Below are 14,557 nucleotides of genomic sequence, written 5' to 3'. Positions count from 1 at the left end.
AGACCTAAGATACACCAGGAAGGGATTTAAACTGGTATGCCACACCAGTGCCCTCTTGATATGGAAGAAAACCGGCTTCAGGGAGACCAGCAAGGAAACCTTTTTAAACCAGTGGTTCAGAATATAACTTGACTGGTCTATGTACCAGTTTGCTCACTAGTCTTTGTAAACTGCTGCTGTTCCCTGTGATAGATTACTTTTGCTTCTGACTTGCTTGGCTTTAATCCCACTCCAAATTTAAATGAATTGAGCCCTGGTGATTCTTCCTCCGTCTGCAAGAGGTGATGAGTTCGATCTACCTGTAAGATTGAGAAGGATGCCAGCCAACCAAAGGATTGAGAAACTCCAGATTTTTTCTCTAGCGTGAGCCTTTAGGAGACTATCTAAAAGGGGTGGGGGTGGGTATAACACCAGCGGCTCTCCATTTGCTGTTGAATTGCAAGTCCCATCATCCCTGACCATTAGCTGTGTTGGATGAAGCTAATGACAGAATCTATCAACTTCTGGAGGGCCATAGGTTCTCGAACCCTGATCTTGCCATAATATGACTTTAGAAGCTTGTGCATCAGGCTCTGGGTGAACGTACCAGGTTGTGTTGGCATCTGTGTTGGTGGCCAGGTAAAATACATCAGGATGCTATCATATGGAAAAAAATATGTGTTCCTGTTTATATGACTCAGCTGCCAAAGTGGTGGCCTATTATCTACCAGATTTCTTCCTTTGGAAAGTTCAGAGGGGTTTGTTTTCATAACTGTGTGAAAAGCTTTTGTTCTTAAAAAATTGAGGTCAAAATTAGACACGGTCGTGGTCTCTGCTCCTCTCTTTTCCTTATGGATTAGTCATATTATTTCCCTGCTTTTCTGGAATCAGCCAGTGACATGGAAGAGGTGCATTGGAATGAAACAGATAAGTATGAGTGAACATTATTGGGGGAAAGGGGGGGAATTTGACATGAGTCAGGTGCATCTCTATATGTAATTTTGCCTAGACCTGGACAGCAATCTTGACAGTTATATAACAGTATTGTTAGTTTTCCTTTATGGATTAATCTAATTGTGTGTGTAAAACTTTCCCCCTATTCTTTTCTTGGATCTTTAGGTTCGCGATGCAGCAATAAATAGCCTAGTAGAAATCTACAGACATGTAGGTGAACGTGTAAGGGCTGATCTCAGCAAAAAAGGATTGCCACAGTCTCGGTGAGTGAAGAGTTTCTGGTTTTGATGTTCTTATTTTCCAGCGCTCTTCAGTTTCTTCTGCTGCTAAACTCTGAGCATCCTTTGCTTCTCATCTGCTGAGTGTTATAACTGGTTGGACCTGATCCCTAGTGTTCAAAAGCCTTGAGCAAATCGGAAAGATTGTAGTTTGAAAATGATGTTGTTTTGTTCAGTTGACTATAATTTGTACATTACTTGTTTTGTCTGGTAGTCTGACAATCAGGATGAATAAAGAAAATCTCAGAATTATGATGTGGACTTGAAAATTGTGAGATTTGAAAAGGTAGCATCTTTGGGAACATTGTCAGCTGTGCTTAACTATAAGGACTGCACACCTGCTGTTTTAATAATTGAGAAAGCTAAGATTGTAGAATGTACTGAACTTTTTCTGGAATAATGTAATTCACAGCTTGTGTGCCCTTCTGAGGTGTACCCTTTTTTCTTTTTCATTTAACACCTATATCTGACTAATGAAGGAAGAGTTTTTTTCTTTCTTTCATTAAAATTAGCGGCACAAATATAGTTTGGTTGATATCAGCGAACCTTTGCCAAAGTCTGCATTCTCAGTTGGAAGTTTTGCAATGTTGATTGTTCAGTTGTTTTATCTTCCCTCTTGCAAACCAGGTTGAACATCATTTTTACAAAATTCGATGAGGTCCAGAAATCAGGAACCATGATCCAGGGATCAGGTGGTGAGTAGAAATATTGTTTTTGCTTTCTTATAAGATGAAATCAGTGGTTTAGAAAAAATGTACCCTTTATCCAAACTTCAATAAGTTGTGGTTAAGACCTGTTTGAAATTATGAATAACAAGTAAATGGGTTTGTGTTTTTATTTTGTGATTGATGTATTCTATTTTTTTATTGCCATTAAAAACAAAGCATGCAAGTTGCTTTCAGAACTACTGAAAAGGAAGATGGTGTATTTAAAAAAGCATCACATTGGTTAGGCTGGGGCCAAAGCGGTTTTGAACAGAAGCCTGAGTGAATTTTCATTCTGAGATTAATAGCTCTATATGAAAGCAACAAGACACTTTGTGTTAGCATTCATATACTGTATATTCCTATTTTGTGGCTGAAAGTTCTGCAGCTGTAAAGTTATTGATTCAATATTCCTTTTATTTCATGTGTTGTTGTAGCTTTCAGCCAGCCTGGCATAGTAGCAGAGCTTGTTCTTTCAGTATCATATTATTAGGGGATGTGGTCAAATTCTAAAGTGAACACTGGAGAAGCTATGTTGCTAGTAGCCCATTGCTTTCGCCTGAGAGGAAGCTGGACATTGTTCAGAGGTCATCATACGGCTATGTCTGGAGCAGATCTTCCCAGCTTGCGCCTGTTTTCGGTGTAAAATGCAAACAAGCATTATATTGTACATAGTGTTGGTGTCTGATGCAGTCTTTGAATGTCAGTAGATATGTGTGTGATTTAACAATTAGTTTTTTGGGCAGCTGTCAATGTGGGTTGACAGTGACCAGAATCAAAGAGAGTTTAATGCAGTCATTCATGATGTCTTTAGCTCCAATAATTTTATGTTAAAGAACAGAAATATTGCATGCCTTCTAATAAATAGACCGGGTGTTCCTCAGATTTTGGGACCTTAATCTTTCATTTTCTCATATTTGCTGCTGATACTTGCCACAGTTTGTGCTGAGATGCTTTACTTCGCTGTAACATTGAGAATGCAAGTAGCTTTCATCGAACAGGATCTTCTGAACCTCTTTACACCAAGCAGCAAATAGGTTGTTGTGGTTGTTTTGCTTAATGAAGAAATATATTTGCCATCAAACACAATTTTTGGGTTTGAAGGGTCAGCTTCAGACTTTTACGCTTCCATGACCACTATAAGTAAGCTTCAGATCACAGCTGTTTTATACTTGAGGCACCCACAGATTTGGATGCCTTCCACTTTTCCAGAAGCAGGTTCTTTAATTGTAGAGGGAACATGAAGTAGTCAAGATTCCATTGTTATATTTTGGAATGTATTTATCCTCATTCTCTTACATCCTCATTAGAATAATGGTCCAATTAGCTTGATTTACTTTGGAGGCTTATGAATTCATGGGGGTTCAGAACTCAATGGGGGATTATCTGGTGTCTTTGAAGGTCACCTTGGTGAAGAGGTAGCTAACTTGAGAAACAGTAGCTTTCCTTGGACCATCAGTGCAGGCGAATACAGGTGTTTCTCCCCTCTGCAGTAGATCATGATGCCCTGGTTTACAAAGAACATGAAGGGTATATGTATGGTGGCATTACTCCACTCAGATGAAACCGACTGACTTCAGAAGATGTCATAGTAACATGGTGATAGCTCCTTTTGTTCCCTTTGGTGCCCATTGAATTGAATCAGATTTATATTGGATCAGTACTTAGTCAATTATGTACGAATCTCCTCGGGGGGGGGGGGAGTAGCCGTTCTCCCCTTTGCAAAGTTATATCAAAATCTGAACAGAAAGGCAGTGATATGCGGGCTTGTTCCTTATCACTGTTTTTTTCCCAGCAACAACATCCAACAGAGTATCCAAAATCCCAACATAGGTTAATTTTTTTCCAGAAACAGTACTTGAAAGAAAAATTAAAGCAATGGGCATCAAGTAGCTCCTGGTGTGATGTTACTAGCACCAGAGAGTTTAGAATTTGGTAACTGTATAGACTTAGAAATGCTGTTTTCACTGAACAGAAGCTTAATTTTGATCATTGCACCTCTAATATGAAGCTTGCATCTTGGTTTTGTATAAACTAACTATTTTGCTGAGAGAGAGATGGATGTTATATAAACACATCCCAAGTTCTTGGAACTCACCAATACAGTGGTACCTCGGGTTACATATGCTTCAGGTTACAGACTCCGCTAACCCAGAAATAGTACCTAGGGTTAAGAACTTTGCTTCAGGATGAGAACAGAAATCGTGCCCCGGTGGCGCAGCAGCAGCAGCAGGAGATCCCATTAGCTAAAATGGTGCTTCAGGTTAAGAACAGTTTCAGGTTAAGAACGGACCTCCGGAACGAATTAAGTACTTAACCCAAGGTACCACTGTAATGGAGAATTTGCACCCCCCCCCCCCCGGGAATGATGTTGGACTGTAACTCCCATCATTCCCGTCCATTGGCTATTCTGGGTCTGGCTGATGGGAGTTGGGAGTCCAACAACACTCAGAGTGCCACAGCTTTCCCACCCCACAAACAAATGACTCGACCATTCTTTAAATATGAGAGGTTTTTCCCCTCCCTCCTTCATTCAAGTCCATCAGCATTTTCCTTAAATAGATCTTAAGAAATGCCAGCATTAAGTTCCTTATCCACAGGGGCTTTGTTTTTAAGCTTTAATAGTATTATGAATAAAATGCCAGTTGGTGGGGGTAGATTGCAACCTGAAGTGGGCTTTACTTTATATAAGAGGAAGGAGGATTTCATCTTGTGGATATGCTGTTGGTTGCTAAGTTACGAGGAGGTCTTTTCAGTCCTTCGTAGCCAGAAAATGGAGCAAAGCGGCACATTGGATTTCTCAGTGGTTCTTAGCACTGTGCATATTTGTGTGAGTGTGTCTCTTGTTTTACCTATAATTAATCAGTCTCCGGAAGCAGAAATTGAAAGTTCTTCCTTCACCTCAGGGTTTCAAAATTCCAGGCATGCCCATTCCTGTGATATAGTGTGTGGATCTTTAATTAAATATAAGATGCAGGAAGGAGTGTCTTTGGTTATAAATTACTCCATAGAACCAGTCCCTTTCCATGTGAATATAGTTTTAAGGTTGCTGATTCCCAGTCCAGTGAAAATGAAGCACAGAGCAGACACTTTCTATTGGACTTGATGGTGGTGATGATGTTTATGTTCCCAGCTTTAGTTGTTAGTTGTTCTCTGTGTGTTAGCTTTGTGGTTTTGACTCATAATTCAGTTGTGGCAACTTATTTATCATTTTCTCTAGTGCCCCACAAGGCAGCACTCCTATTAGGTGTGTGAGGTAGAAGTGAATAGCAGGACATTTGAAATGCGGTATAATTCATGCTCCTTTAATCAAGAAAGCAGCTGTTCAATGCCAAAGCCAGATCAAATAAGTTGACTTCACTATCCAGAGCTGCAGTTCCAACATAGCGAGAAACAGGGATGATGGAGGTACATTCTTACTTTCAATTTGATGCTGCAACTTCCCCTTTCCAATTAAAAAGAGGCATTTCACCAGTTTCTCCCATTATGTCTAAACCAGGAAACTGAGCTTTGTTTGTTATGCTGATGTGTTGAGTGATGTGTGGAGGCCACACCTGCACTGTAACATTTAAAGTAGCACCATACCATTTTAAACAGTAATGGTTTCCCCCAAAGAATCATGGGAAACATAGTTTAAGGTCCTGAGCAGGCATAGGCAAACTCTGCTTTCCAGATGTTTTGGACTACAATTCCCGTCATCCCTGACCACTGGGCCTGTTAGCTAGGGATGATGGGAGTTGTAGTCCCAAAACAGCTGGAGAGCCGAGTTTGCCTATGCCTGATCGTGAGAGTTGTTTGGAGACCACTGTTCTCTTCACAGAGCTATAATTCCCAGGGTTCCCTGGGGAAGAGGGTTTGCTCGTTAAACCACTCTGGGAATTGTAGCGTGATACAGCTTTGGAATTACAGTGCAGATGTGGCCACAGTCCTCCTGGTTCAGATTTAACAAGGAACTCTGGCTTACTGCAAACCAGGAATGGAGCAGCAAAGATGGTACGCAACAGGAAGAAGTAGCTTGAGGGGACTGGTAAGGGAGGAGGGCTCTGCCCAAATGGCTGTTCCTGGTTTATGAAGCCGGGAATGATAATCAGAACCAGGCCCATTAGAAATTTCAGCATAGGTGGCACATCAAAGGCCATACTCAGGAATGGGATGGAACGCCTAAGGTGAGACAAAGAGAATTTGCTTGCTTGCCTGTACTGACTCTCTTGCAATGTGGAGCTAAGGGAGTTCCTGTGTCTTACAGCCCACTCAACACAAAACACCAGAGACATAAAGCAGGAAGTTAATGCCTGGAAGTCCCACCTTCCCCTTTTGGTACAGTTTGGACCAGGCATAGGCAAACTTGGCCCTCCAGATGTTTTGGGACTACAACTCCCATCATCCCTAGCTAACAGGACCACTGGTCAGGGATGATGGGAATTGTAGTCTCAAAACATCTGGTGGGCCAAGTTTGTCTATGCCTGGTTTGGACTGTGGTGGCTGCAAAACAGTCCTGATTAAAACTCCATTGCAATGTCACCAAACCTCCATTGCAGCACCCAACTTTCTGGAAACCGAGCCCCTCCCTCCTGCATAACTTCCAATACACCAGCAGCGGGTATAACTGAAAAGGTGACTGTGGTTGTTTTGTATCCGTTAAAGCAAGCCGCTTATAAACTCAGAACTAGAAAACAAAATTGGATACTTTTAATTTTCTTGTAACAGGGCAAAAATGTTCTGCTTAGGCAGAGAGGTGTGTAGGTGTGTCTCTGTTCTGGATCTTGCCATGGAATTTATGGGATACTTATTTGGACTTCTGAAAAAAAGCAAATACTAAAATATGCATAACTTAACACTTTTATTGAAAGATGCCTATTTTTTGGGGGGGGCATACTCAGTTGGAGAACTGTGTCTGGTTGTTGTTGTTTTCTAATACAGGATTACCATTCCTGAATGCATTAGTGGCTTCCCTTTGAGTTAAAATTTATTGAGATTTAACTTAATCAGCCAGTGACGGGAATGGTACCCAGAGGGTTCCTTGTGATCTGCATCCGTTGAAATTGGTTAGGCTTTCCAGTGCTCTGGTGAAAAGCATCATTATAAATAACATGTTTTAAATCCCTCTGGTTGCTTCTGCTGGTTTTCTGAACAGAGATGTGAAAGAGCTGGGGGCGGGGGGGGGGGGGGCGCGGGGAGAGAATGCTTCCGTTCTGTTGAATCCTGTTGTACATGCAGAGAGAGATTGTGCTGAAAGGAGCAAGCACCACTTTTCCAACTGCAGAGGAGGCTTTTATTTTGGAGGAGTGTAGCAGTTGTTTCTCATGCTGGGTCAAAGAGGGTGGAGAGTTAACTCCTGTTTGAGTTGATTCTTGCACTGTAGGACTCCTTTCAGATCCATCCCTTGTCTAGCATCACAGGACTTCTGCAGATCATGACTGCCAGCAAAGGTAGGCATTTTGCTTAACAAACAAGCAGGCAGCGTGTGTGTGTGTGTGTGTGTATGCGCTACAGACGACTGAGCCTGTTTATGCCATCAGAAGTTATTTTCTCCTGACAAATGGATTTTTCCCTGCCATCCCCCCTGCTAGAGGCATTATCACCATGTAAAAAGTTTAGGCAAATGGCATCTCTTCATTAGATATGGAAGGGATTTTTTATGCTATTTTTTTTTAAGTCTCTGTATAGGAATACAGGTAAACTGATCTGGAATATTGTAATCATATTTCTAGGGGCAAAATGCCTTGTAATATGTGTGGATGCTTGTTGGTATGTTTGTATGTCGCACGGGCATTAGAAGACAGGCAGATTTGGTTAGGGGAAGAAAAGAAGAAATCAGTAGTACAGTAGCTTATGGAAGGCTAACGGCACATTCCTACTATACATGTTTATTTGGAGGCAAGTCTCACTATATTCAGTGGGACTTGCTTCCTAGTTAAGTGTGTTTAGAATTGCAGCCTTCCTTGCAATAATTGTTTAGGTGCAATACGTTTGGGAAGCAAAAGTGAATGACAGCTAAGAGCCTGCTTCTGTTTTCCTAACAGTCTAATTCCGCAGCAGCAAGAAATGTATGTTGAAGTGGGATGCATAGTAACAGAGCAGAGATGGGGGTTGGGGGTGATGCTGAATCACCTGCAATCTTGTGAAGCATTAATTTGCAGGGAGACACAGACCGCTGCTTTTCTCTTTGGGGGAACCATTTGCATTAGCCATCTTTGACTTAACGGTGTTTGTGCTGTTCTCTCCACACTCTTTCCAAAGACTGGCAGGTGCTTTTCTGTGAAAACAAGGCTTTCTCTGCTGCCCTTAAAAGAAATCTTCTTGGTAAAGCATGATTCACTTGTGTTTTAACAGATTAAACAGGAGGGAGGAACTGAAGTATTGTGGCTGATAAGGGATGCAAGACACAGAACTTTGCTGCCTATCAGTTCCTTTCTGTTGCCTATTTTATCTTGAAGGGATCTGCTCTTAATGTTTTAAGGAGATGTAAACTGGAGCTTCTAAATTGGTTACAACTCTTATCTGTTAACTGTTACCCTAGGCAGTAAAATTATATGATTACATTATCTCAGTGCAGGTGATATTTGAACCTGTTAAAGTAATGGTAGTTAGCTTAATGACGCAGGAAGATAATGCATTCAGGTCCATTGCTTGAAATGGGGGGAAAAGGTTATAGATTGTTTCTTTTCAGCAGGATTAATAACACTGAACAGTTTTTCTAGTATGATTAAGAATCTAGCAGTATAATTAGCTATGAAATAGCAAATGTATTGTTTGCACCAATCACTTCCTTTATTTAATTCCTAGTACAGTATAAAGCTGCTCAAGTATTATGTTGGGTAAGACTGCTGTTAGAACAGGGAAGTGATGGAAATATTCATGACCCAGAGGAAGTTTGGAGAATAAAATAATTAGCATTGTAAACCTTTTGCTTTGCCACTGCTTCAATAACGGTCTCTTCCATCTCCTCTCACTGCACGGCTGCTTTCTTAGGCTGCAATCCTGTGCATGCTTATCTAGTAGTTGACTCTCCTGAACTCAGTGGGACTGACAATCTCTAGGATTGCACAGTTTGCATTTAAGAACAAACCCGACCCTACCTTCTGAAACATCCTGATATCGTAACTTTTGGATTTGCAACCACAATTCTCAGACACAATGCCCCTGCAGAACTGTGTTTGGTGTTGTAAAGCCTATTGGAGGTGGTTCTTTCGTGCTTTCCTGGTTGCCAAAGGATTGGTCGTATGTCAGTGGAAAGACTGATTTCTGGGACCCCCCCCCAATTCCTTATATCAAGGGATATCCATTTCTGAACTGTCGTCATTTTGATGGCAATGCCTTGCGGACACTTTTCTGCCATATGGAAAGTTTATACTGGGGCAGTTAACAGCATAAAAACTGATGAAACCATATCCAATAATCAAAGTGACAGTTATAAAACCAACAGAGCCTAACCATACACTTCCCATTCAAAAGAGCTGGACAAATAAAAATTTGTCCACCTAAACACGTCCAGAGAAGGGGCCTCATGCCCTCTCTTGCACTTGCATCCTCCTAGCTGTCCTCAGTTGTGGGACCATGAGAAGAGCCTCTTCCCCCTCATCATAAACTGCAAGTTGGGACTTAGGGTGGAAAGTGTTCCATCATCCAGTCCTTGAGTCTCAGATCATCATTTAGGGCTTTGTATCCTGGTACCAGTAACTTAAATGGAGCCCCAGAGCTCACCAGCACTCAGAATAGGAGTGATGCGAGCATTTCACTGTAGGATGGCTTCACTTGTTGCAGTTTTCCTATACAGAGCTCATCTTGATGAAGCAAAATGATAACACGGGAAGCCCCTCTTGGTCTGTCAGGCAATACGTAAGAGAGGCACAAAACATCCTGTGAGTGTGTATGTGAATGAGTTAGCCAAACATGAATCCCAAGTATCTTCCTTTTATGCTTCCACGGATTCCAGTCTCTGATATAACCCTGTTTATTGCCATAAAACGCATGTGTACACCACAGTATATTTTTGTTCACCTCTCAGTGTTGTCTGCTTCATCATCTAACCGTCCACATATCATTTAACGTACATCTCAAGCAGAAATGCTTCAGCAGACATGCCTTAGTTTCTACCTAAAAGGCCCATAAATAGTTGGTTTGCTTCATACAGGAGCTATCAAAATAGAGGTCTTATTTTCCCTATAGCAAAGTTGCCTACATCAGCTGTCAATAAAATAAAGTAAAATAAAATAATAAATAATAAAATAAAATAAAATAGAGTACTATGCAGGGAATTGGTCAGGTGTTCCCCAAATCCCAGCCTAGACTTTGAACCACTAAGCTTGCAATCCTGTGCACACTTGCTTAGAAGTAAGCCTCAGAAGAGGGATTTACTTCTGAGTAAGAAAAGGAACTAGCTCAAAGCCAGATGTCATGTGCTCATCCTAATGCATCCAGAATAACTCTTTTATAACTATCTACTGCTATGCTGTCTTGTTTGAGCTTTCTTAAATATGCATGATTATTGTTACATGGTCATTGGCTATGTTGTGAATTGGTGCAAATTCCCATTCTTAATGAATGGAAGCCTCTCTTTTATATAGCGCTAATAGATATAAACAAGTACTGTCTAATGGATGTCTTGTTTGCCTACTGAAATAATTAATCATACCCCTCTGTATCACCAGAGGAATCCTATTGCTGTGTTGTTCTAGGCAAAGTGAATCTCTTCCTTGTTTTCTTCTCTAGGACTAGACAGTAATGAATAATGCTGCCTCACTTTATTTGCATGCACAGTCTCTAGTGAGTTCACTATATAATGCAGGACATTAGGGAGGAACACTGCCAGTAATTCAATTCCACTCCCCTCGCTACTGACCTAGTCTAGGCTATGTGACAGCCACGATCCCATTGTTCTGTGTAACATGTAGTCAGCAAGATCTTACAAAATGTACTCAGTAATGTTCAACAAATGTAGTCCTGCTAAGAAATGAGATTTCTCTATCCTATATTACCTTTTCTCGTAGTTATGTATTACCACGACTACTACTACTACTATTAGTATTATTACTTATTAAATTTGTATACCCCTCTTCATCCGTAGATCTCGGGGTGGTTCACAACGTAAAATTACAATATAAAGACCACAAAATGCATAATAAAAATAAGAACAACAACATGTAGCGTCAAGGAACAAGTTCTGTGGGGCAGATCCAATATTTCCTCTGACTCTCATTAACTGATTTCATGAGGATTAATTAATAACGGAAGTACAAATATTTTAGAGCTCAAACCTCCAGGCTGAGGACGATTCATGGTGATGAGTGTCAGTGACAATGATCCACAAGAATGGATACTGTACCAGACAGACATCACTCACTGGCTTGGAGTGGCTCCGAAAGAAATGTGCAGCAATGATTATCAGTCCTATATTCTCCTAATTAGTCTATCATCCTTTATCTTACTTTCAGCAACTGTAGTTTTAAAAGCAATAGCTAATTATTGAAACAGTATGGATCATTTAATGAGCATGGTGTCATAGAGCTACTTTGGTGCTGCAAATGCAGCAAATATAAACTAATATATGTTTAAACTGACATCTATGTAGTCGTTTTTCATTCCATCCATTGTTGTTTCTGTAAAGTGCAGTGCTATATTGATGATGATGATACTTTTATTATTTATACCCTGCCCACTCTGGGCGGCTTGCAGAATATCTTAAAACATAATAAAAACATAAAGCGTTAAAAACCTCCCAATGCAGGGCTGCTTTCAGATGTCTTCTAAAAAATTGTGTACTTCTTTATTTCCTTGACATCTGAAGGGAGGGCGTTCCACAGGGAGGGCACCACTACTGATAAGGCCCTCCTCTTGGTTCCCTGTAACTTTGCTTCTTCTGCTGGGCAAAAATAGCACAGAATTCACAGGTCTTGTGGAGCAGGTGTAGATAGACCAAGACTTTATTTTACTGCATAGCCACAGGGTAAAATTTATAAGCAGAGTTAACGAGCCCTACTATGGAGGTGCTGAAGTAGATGACTGATAAAGCCCTTCCTATGCACTCCGTAGACCCCAAAAGTAGAGACTTCACATACTTTTAAGACAGTAATCCTCAACACTCCCTTATAAGATGACGAGTCCTATTAAATTGAGTGGGACACAATTATGGGTAAGCAGATGCCTTCACTGCTGCTTTAGTCATTAACATGGGACGATTGCAGATATTGATCAGTCTAAATAACACTTTTATTTGGCAAATTTATAGAGTTTACAGCTTTCAGCATCTTAGATCTTAAGCTCACATGCATATCTTCAGAATAATACAAATGTGAAATGTCTGAAATGTGGGGGGGGGGGAATAATTCAGTGAGCTCATGCTTCAGCATAGCCTCCCTGAGACCAGTGGCTTTAGGTAAATATAATTGGTTACTGAATTTCCCATGTCTTACTATTTAAATAAAATATTTTCTCCTCGAAGGTTGGCCCTTACCTATTTTTTTCCTGGTTCTTGGAGCATCTGTCTACTGGCTGGAAGTTCATGATTACTGTTTGATTCTGTGGTAATAAGCCTAACTTATCATCAGCTCAGGTTGCACTGAAGTTGCATATGGGTCAAGGCATTTGGCTGGAAGGTCTTGTAGAGGTCTGGCTATTGTGATGCTGCTTCTGGTTCTGGTTTCTGTTTTTTGTAATTATGGCTTTTACATTTAATTTTAGTGGCATTTATGTGCTTGTTTTTAAATTATGTTGTGCATTGCCCTGAGCACAGAGTGTGCACAAGTTGGGAGTATTTTACATAAATAAATTTGACAGAATAAAGTCAGCTTCCTTGTGAGTCACATTTTTTTATTTCCCATCACTTAATATATATATTTTTTGAGAAACAAAAAACAGCACACAGGCTAATATATGCAGCCTGATGTGGTATGCTGAATCTTCTGTGTCATAGAGAGGCTGATGCAGTTCTGGGTATGATTAAACCTTCTGCTGTTTCATTGCTGTGATGGAGTCTACTTTATTGTTATTATTTACTTAAAACAAGCTACTAACAGAGAATCTGACAGTGCCTACAACTTTTGCTCCCATAAAGCTACATCTAAAATCAAAGTGCTCTTAACCATCTGTGTTTAAGTCTAGCAATTAGTTTTATGGCTGAAATATGCACAGGAGACAGATTTGTTTGAGAGCTTCCTAACTTTAGTACAGCTTGATGCATTCAACTGAGAGTGGAATAATTGGGGTCATATATAATGGTGCTATGCTATACAGTGGTACCTCAGGTTACATGCACTTCAGGTTACAGACACTTCAGGTTACAGACTCCACTAACCCAGAAATAGTACCTCGGGTTAAGTGCTTTGCTTCAGGATGAGAACAGAAATTGTGCTCCGGCGGCGTGGCGGCAGCAGGAGGCCCCCTTAGCTAAAGTGGTGCTTCAGGTTAAGAACAGTTTCAGGTTAAGAAACGGACCTCCAGAACTAATTAAGTTCTTAACCCAAGGTACCACTGTATATGTATTTAAAAGCACAAATGCTGACCCTGCGCACAAAAAAGCACTTGGTACCGAAGCAGTTTCTTTGGTGGGTTGTACTAAACTATTTGCATTTCTTCAAGATGGTTCATGTTTAGGGATAATCAGTTATTCTACATCTAGCTAAGTCTCGGTTGAGGACTTTATGCCATTTGGGAAGTATGGCTGCTAACATTGAAGAGGCAGTTTCCAGTGGTGATCACACTGCTTAAAACAGCAGTAAAGCTCACTGTGCATGTATAACATATTAAAATAATTAGATATGCCCATGTTCTTCTTCCTAGAAAGCATAACCCTTCTAGTTCCTTCCTGTGCAATTTAGTTTCATAAATTGCATGCAGGACCGGGGGTGAACATTAATATTTCAAAAGAGAACTGCAATCACTGCATTATCAGAAGTTGTAAATGCCATTTATTATGTTCATCCTAGGGAAATGCTGGTGTCCATTTGGTCCTTTTAAAAAGGGAACACAGCAGTATCTTATACTCATCCTTCTCCCCTTCCGCCTTTGCCCTTAGAACTGAAAAAAATTCTGAAGCCTCTCCCCCGCCCTTACATGTATTCAGGGAGAGTTGGTCCAAGTTGGAATGCAATTCTCACAGACCAGGGATGTCCAACAGGTCGATCATGATCTACTGGTAGATCCCCGCAATGTTTTGGTAGATCACGGTCGATCTCTGGCTCCCTTTCATCTGCGTTGGTAAATCTGATTCCTGTCCCGCCCTCCATTGTTGTTTGAACTCAGGAAGGGAAGATGGAGCCCCCTCTGTTTTCATCCATAGTGATGTTTTTGTGAGTGTCTTAACCCCAACTTCCCTTGCCTCTCCCCCCCCCCATGGATCTCCTCTCCTCAAAGAAGCCTGCACCTTAACCCCCCCAAAACAGGGCTTTTCACCTCCCAAAAAAGCTCAAAAACCTTTAGCTGAACCCCTAAAAAAACGGGGGTAGATCACTGCCAGATTTTAATTCTGAAAGTAGATCGCAGTCTGTTGGGAGTTGGCCACCCCTGTCATAAACACTTAGAGGGAAGAAGAATAAAGCATGGCCTTTTAAATCGCCGTACTCTCTGGAACCCCACCAGTCTCTCCATCTCCTCACCCGAGAAGGAGGTATTAATGACGAGGCAGTAGTTTTTGTAAACCCCAGG

At 40.9% G+C, this 14,557-nt stretch overlaps 1 protein-coding gene across 22 annotated transcripts in view; it reads left to right on the top strand.

Annotated features, from left to right (window-relative positions):
• The window catches only part of CLASP1 (cytoplasmic linker associated protein 1), a 160,572-nt gene that overhangs the window by 56,236 nt on the left and 89,779 nt on the right, over positions 1-14,557 (top strand). For 21 of the 22 annotated variants that reach the window (XM_083488423.1, XM_083488433.1, XM_083488422.1 and 18 more), the window contains 2 exons: positions 1,099-1,196; positions 1,839-1,906. In XM_083488423.1, the coding sequence (XP_083344549.1) occupies positions 1,099-1,196; positions 1,839-1,906 (166 nt within the window). Of the gene's footprint in view, positions 1-1,098; positions 1,197-1,838; positions 1,907-7,195; positions 7,345-14,557 lie in introns of those variants that run through there. The other variant, XM_083488428.1, reaches the window with a different exon arrangement.

Source organism: Podarcis liolepis (genome assembly GCF_965112155.1).
Source record: "Podarcis liolepis genome assembly, chromosome: 1".
NCBI lineage: Eukaryota > Metazoa > Chordata > Lepidosauria > Squamata > Lacertidae > Podarcis > Podarcis liolepis.
This window is presented reverse-complemented; position numbering and strand designations above follow the sequence as displayed.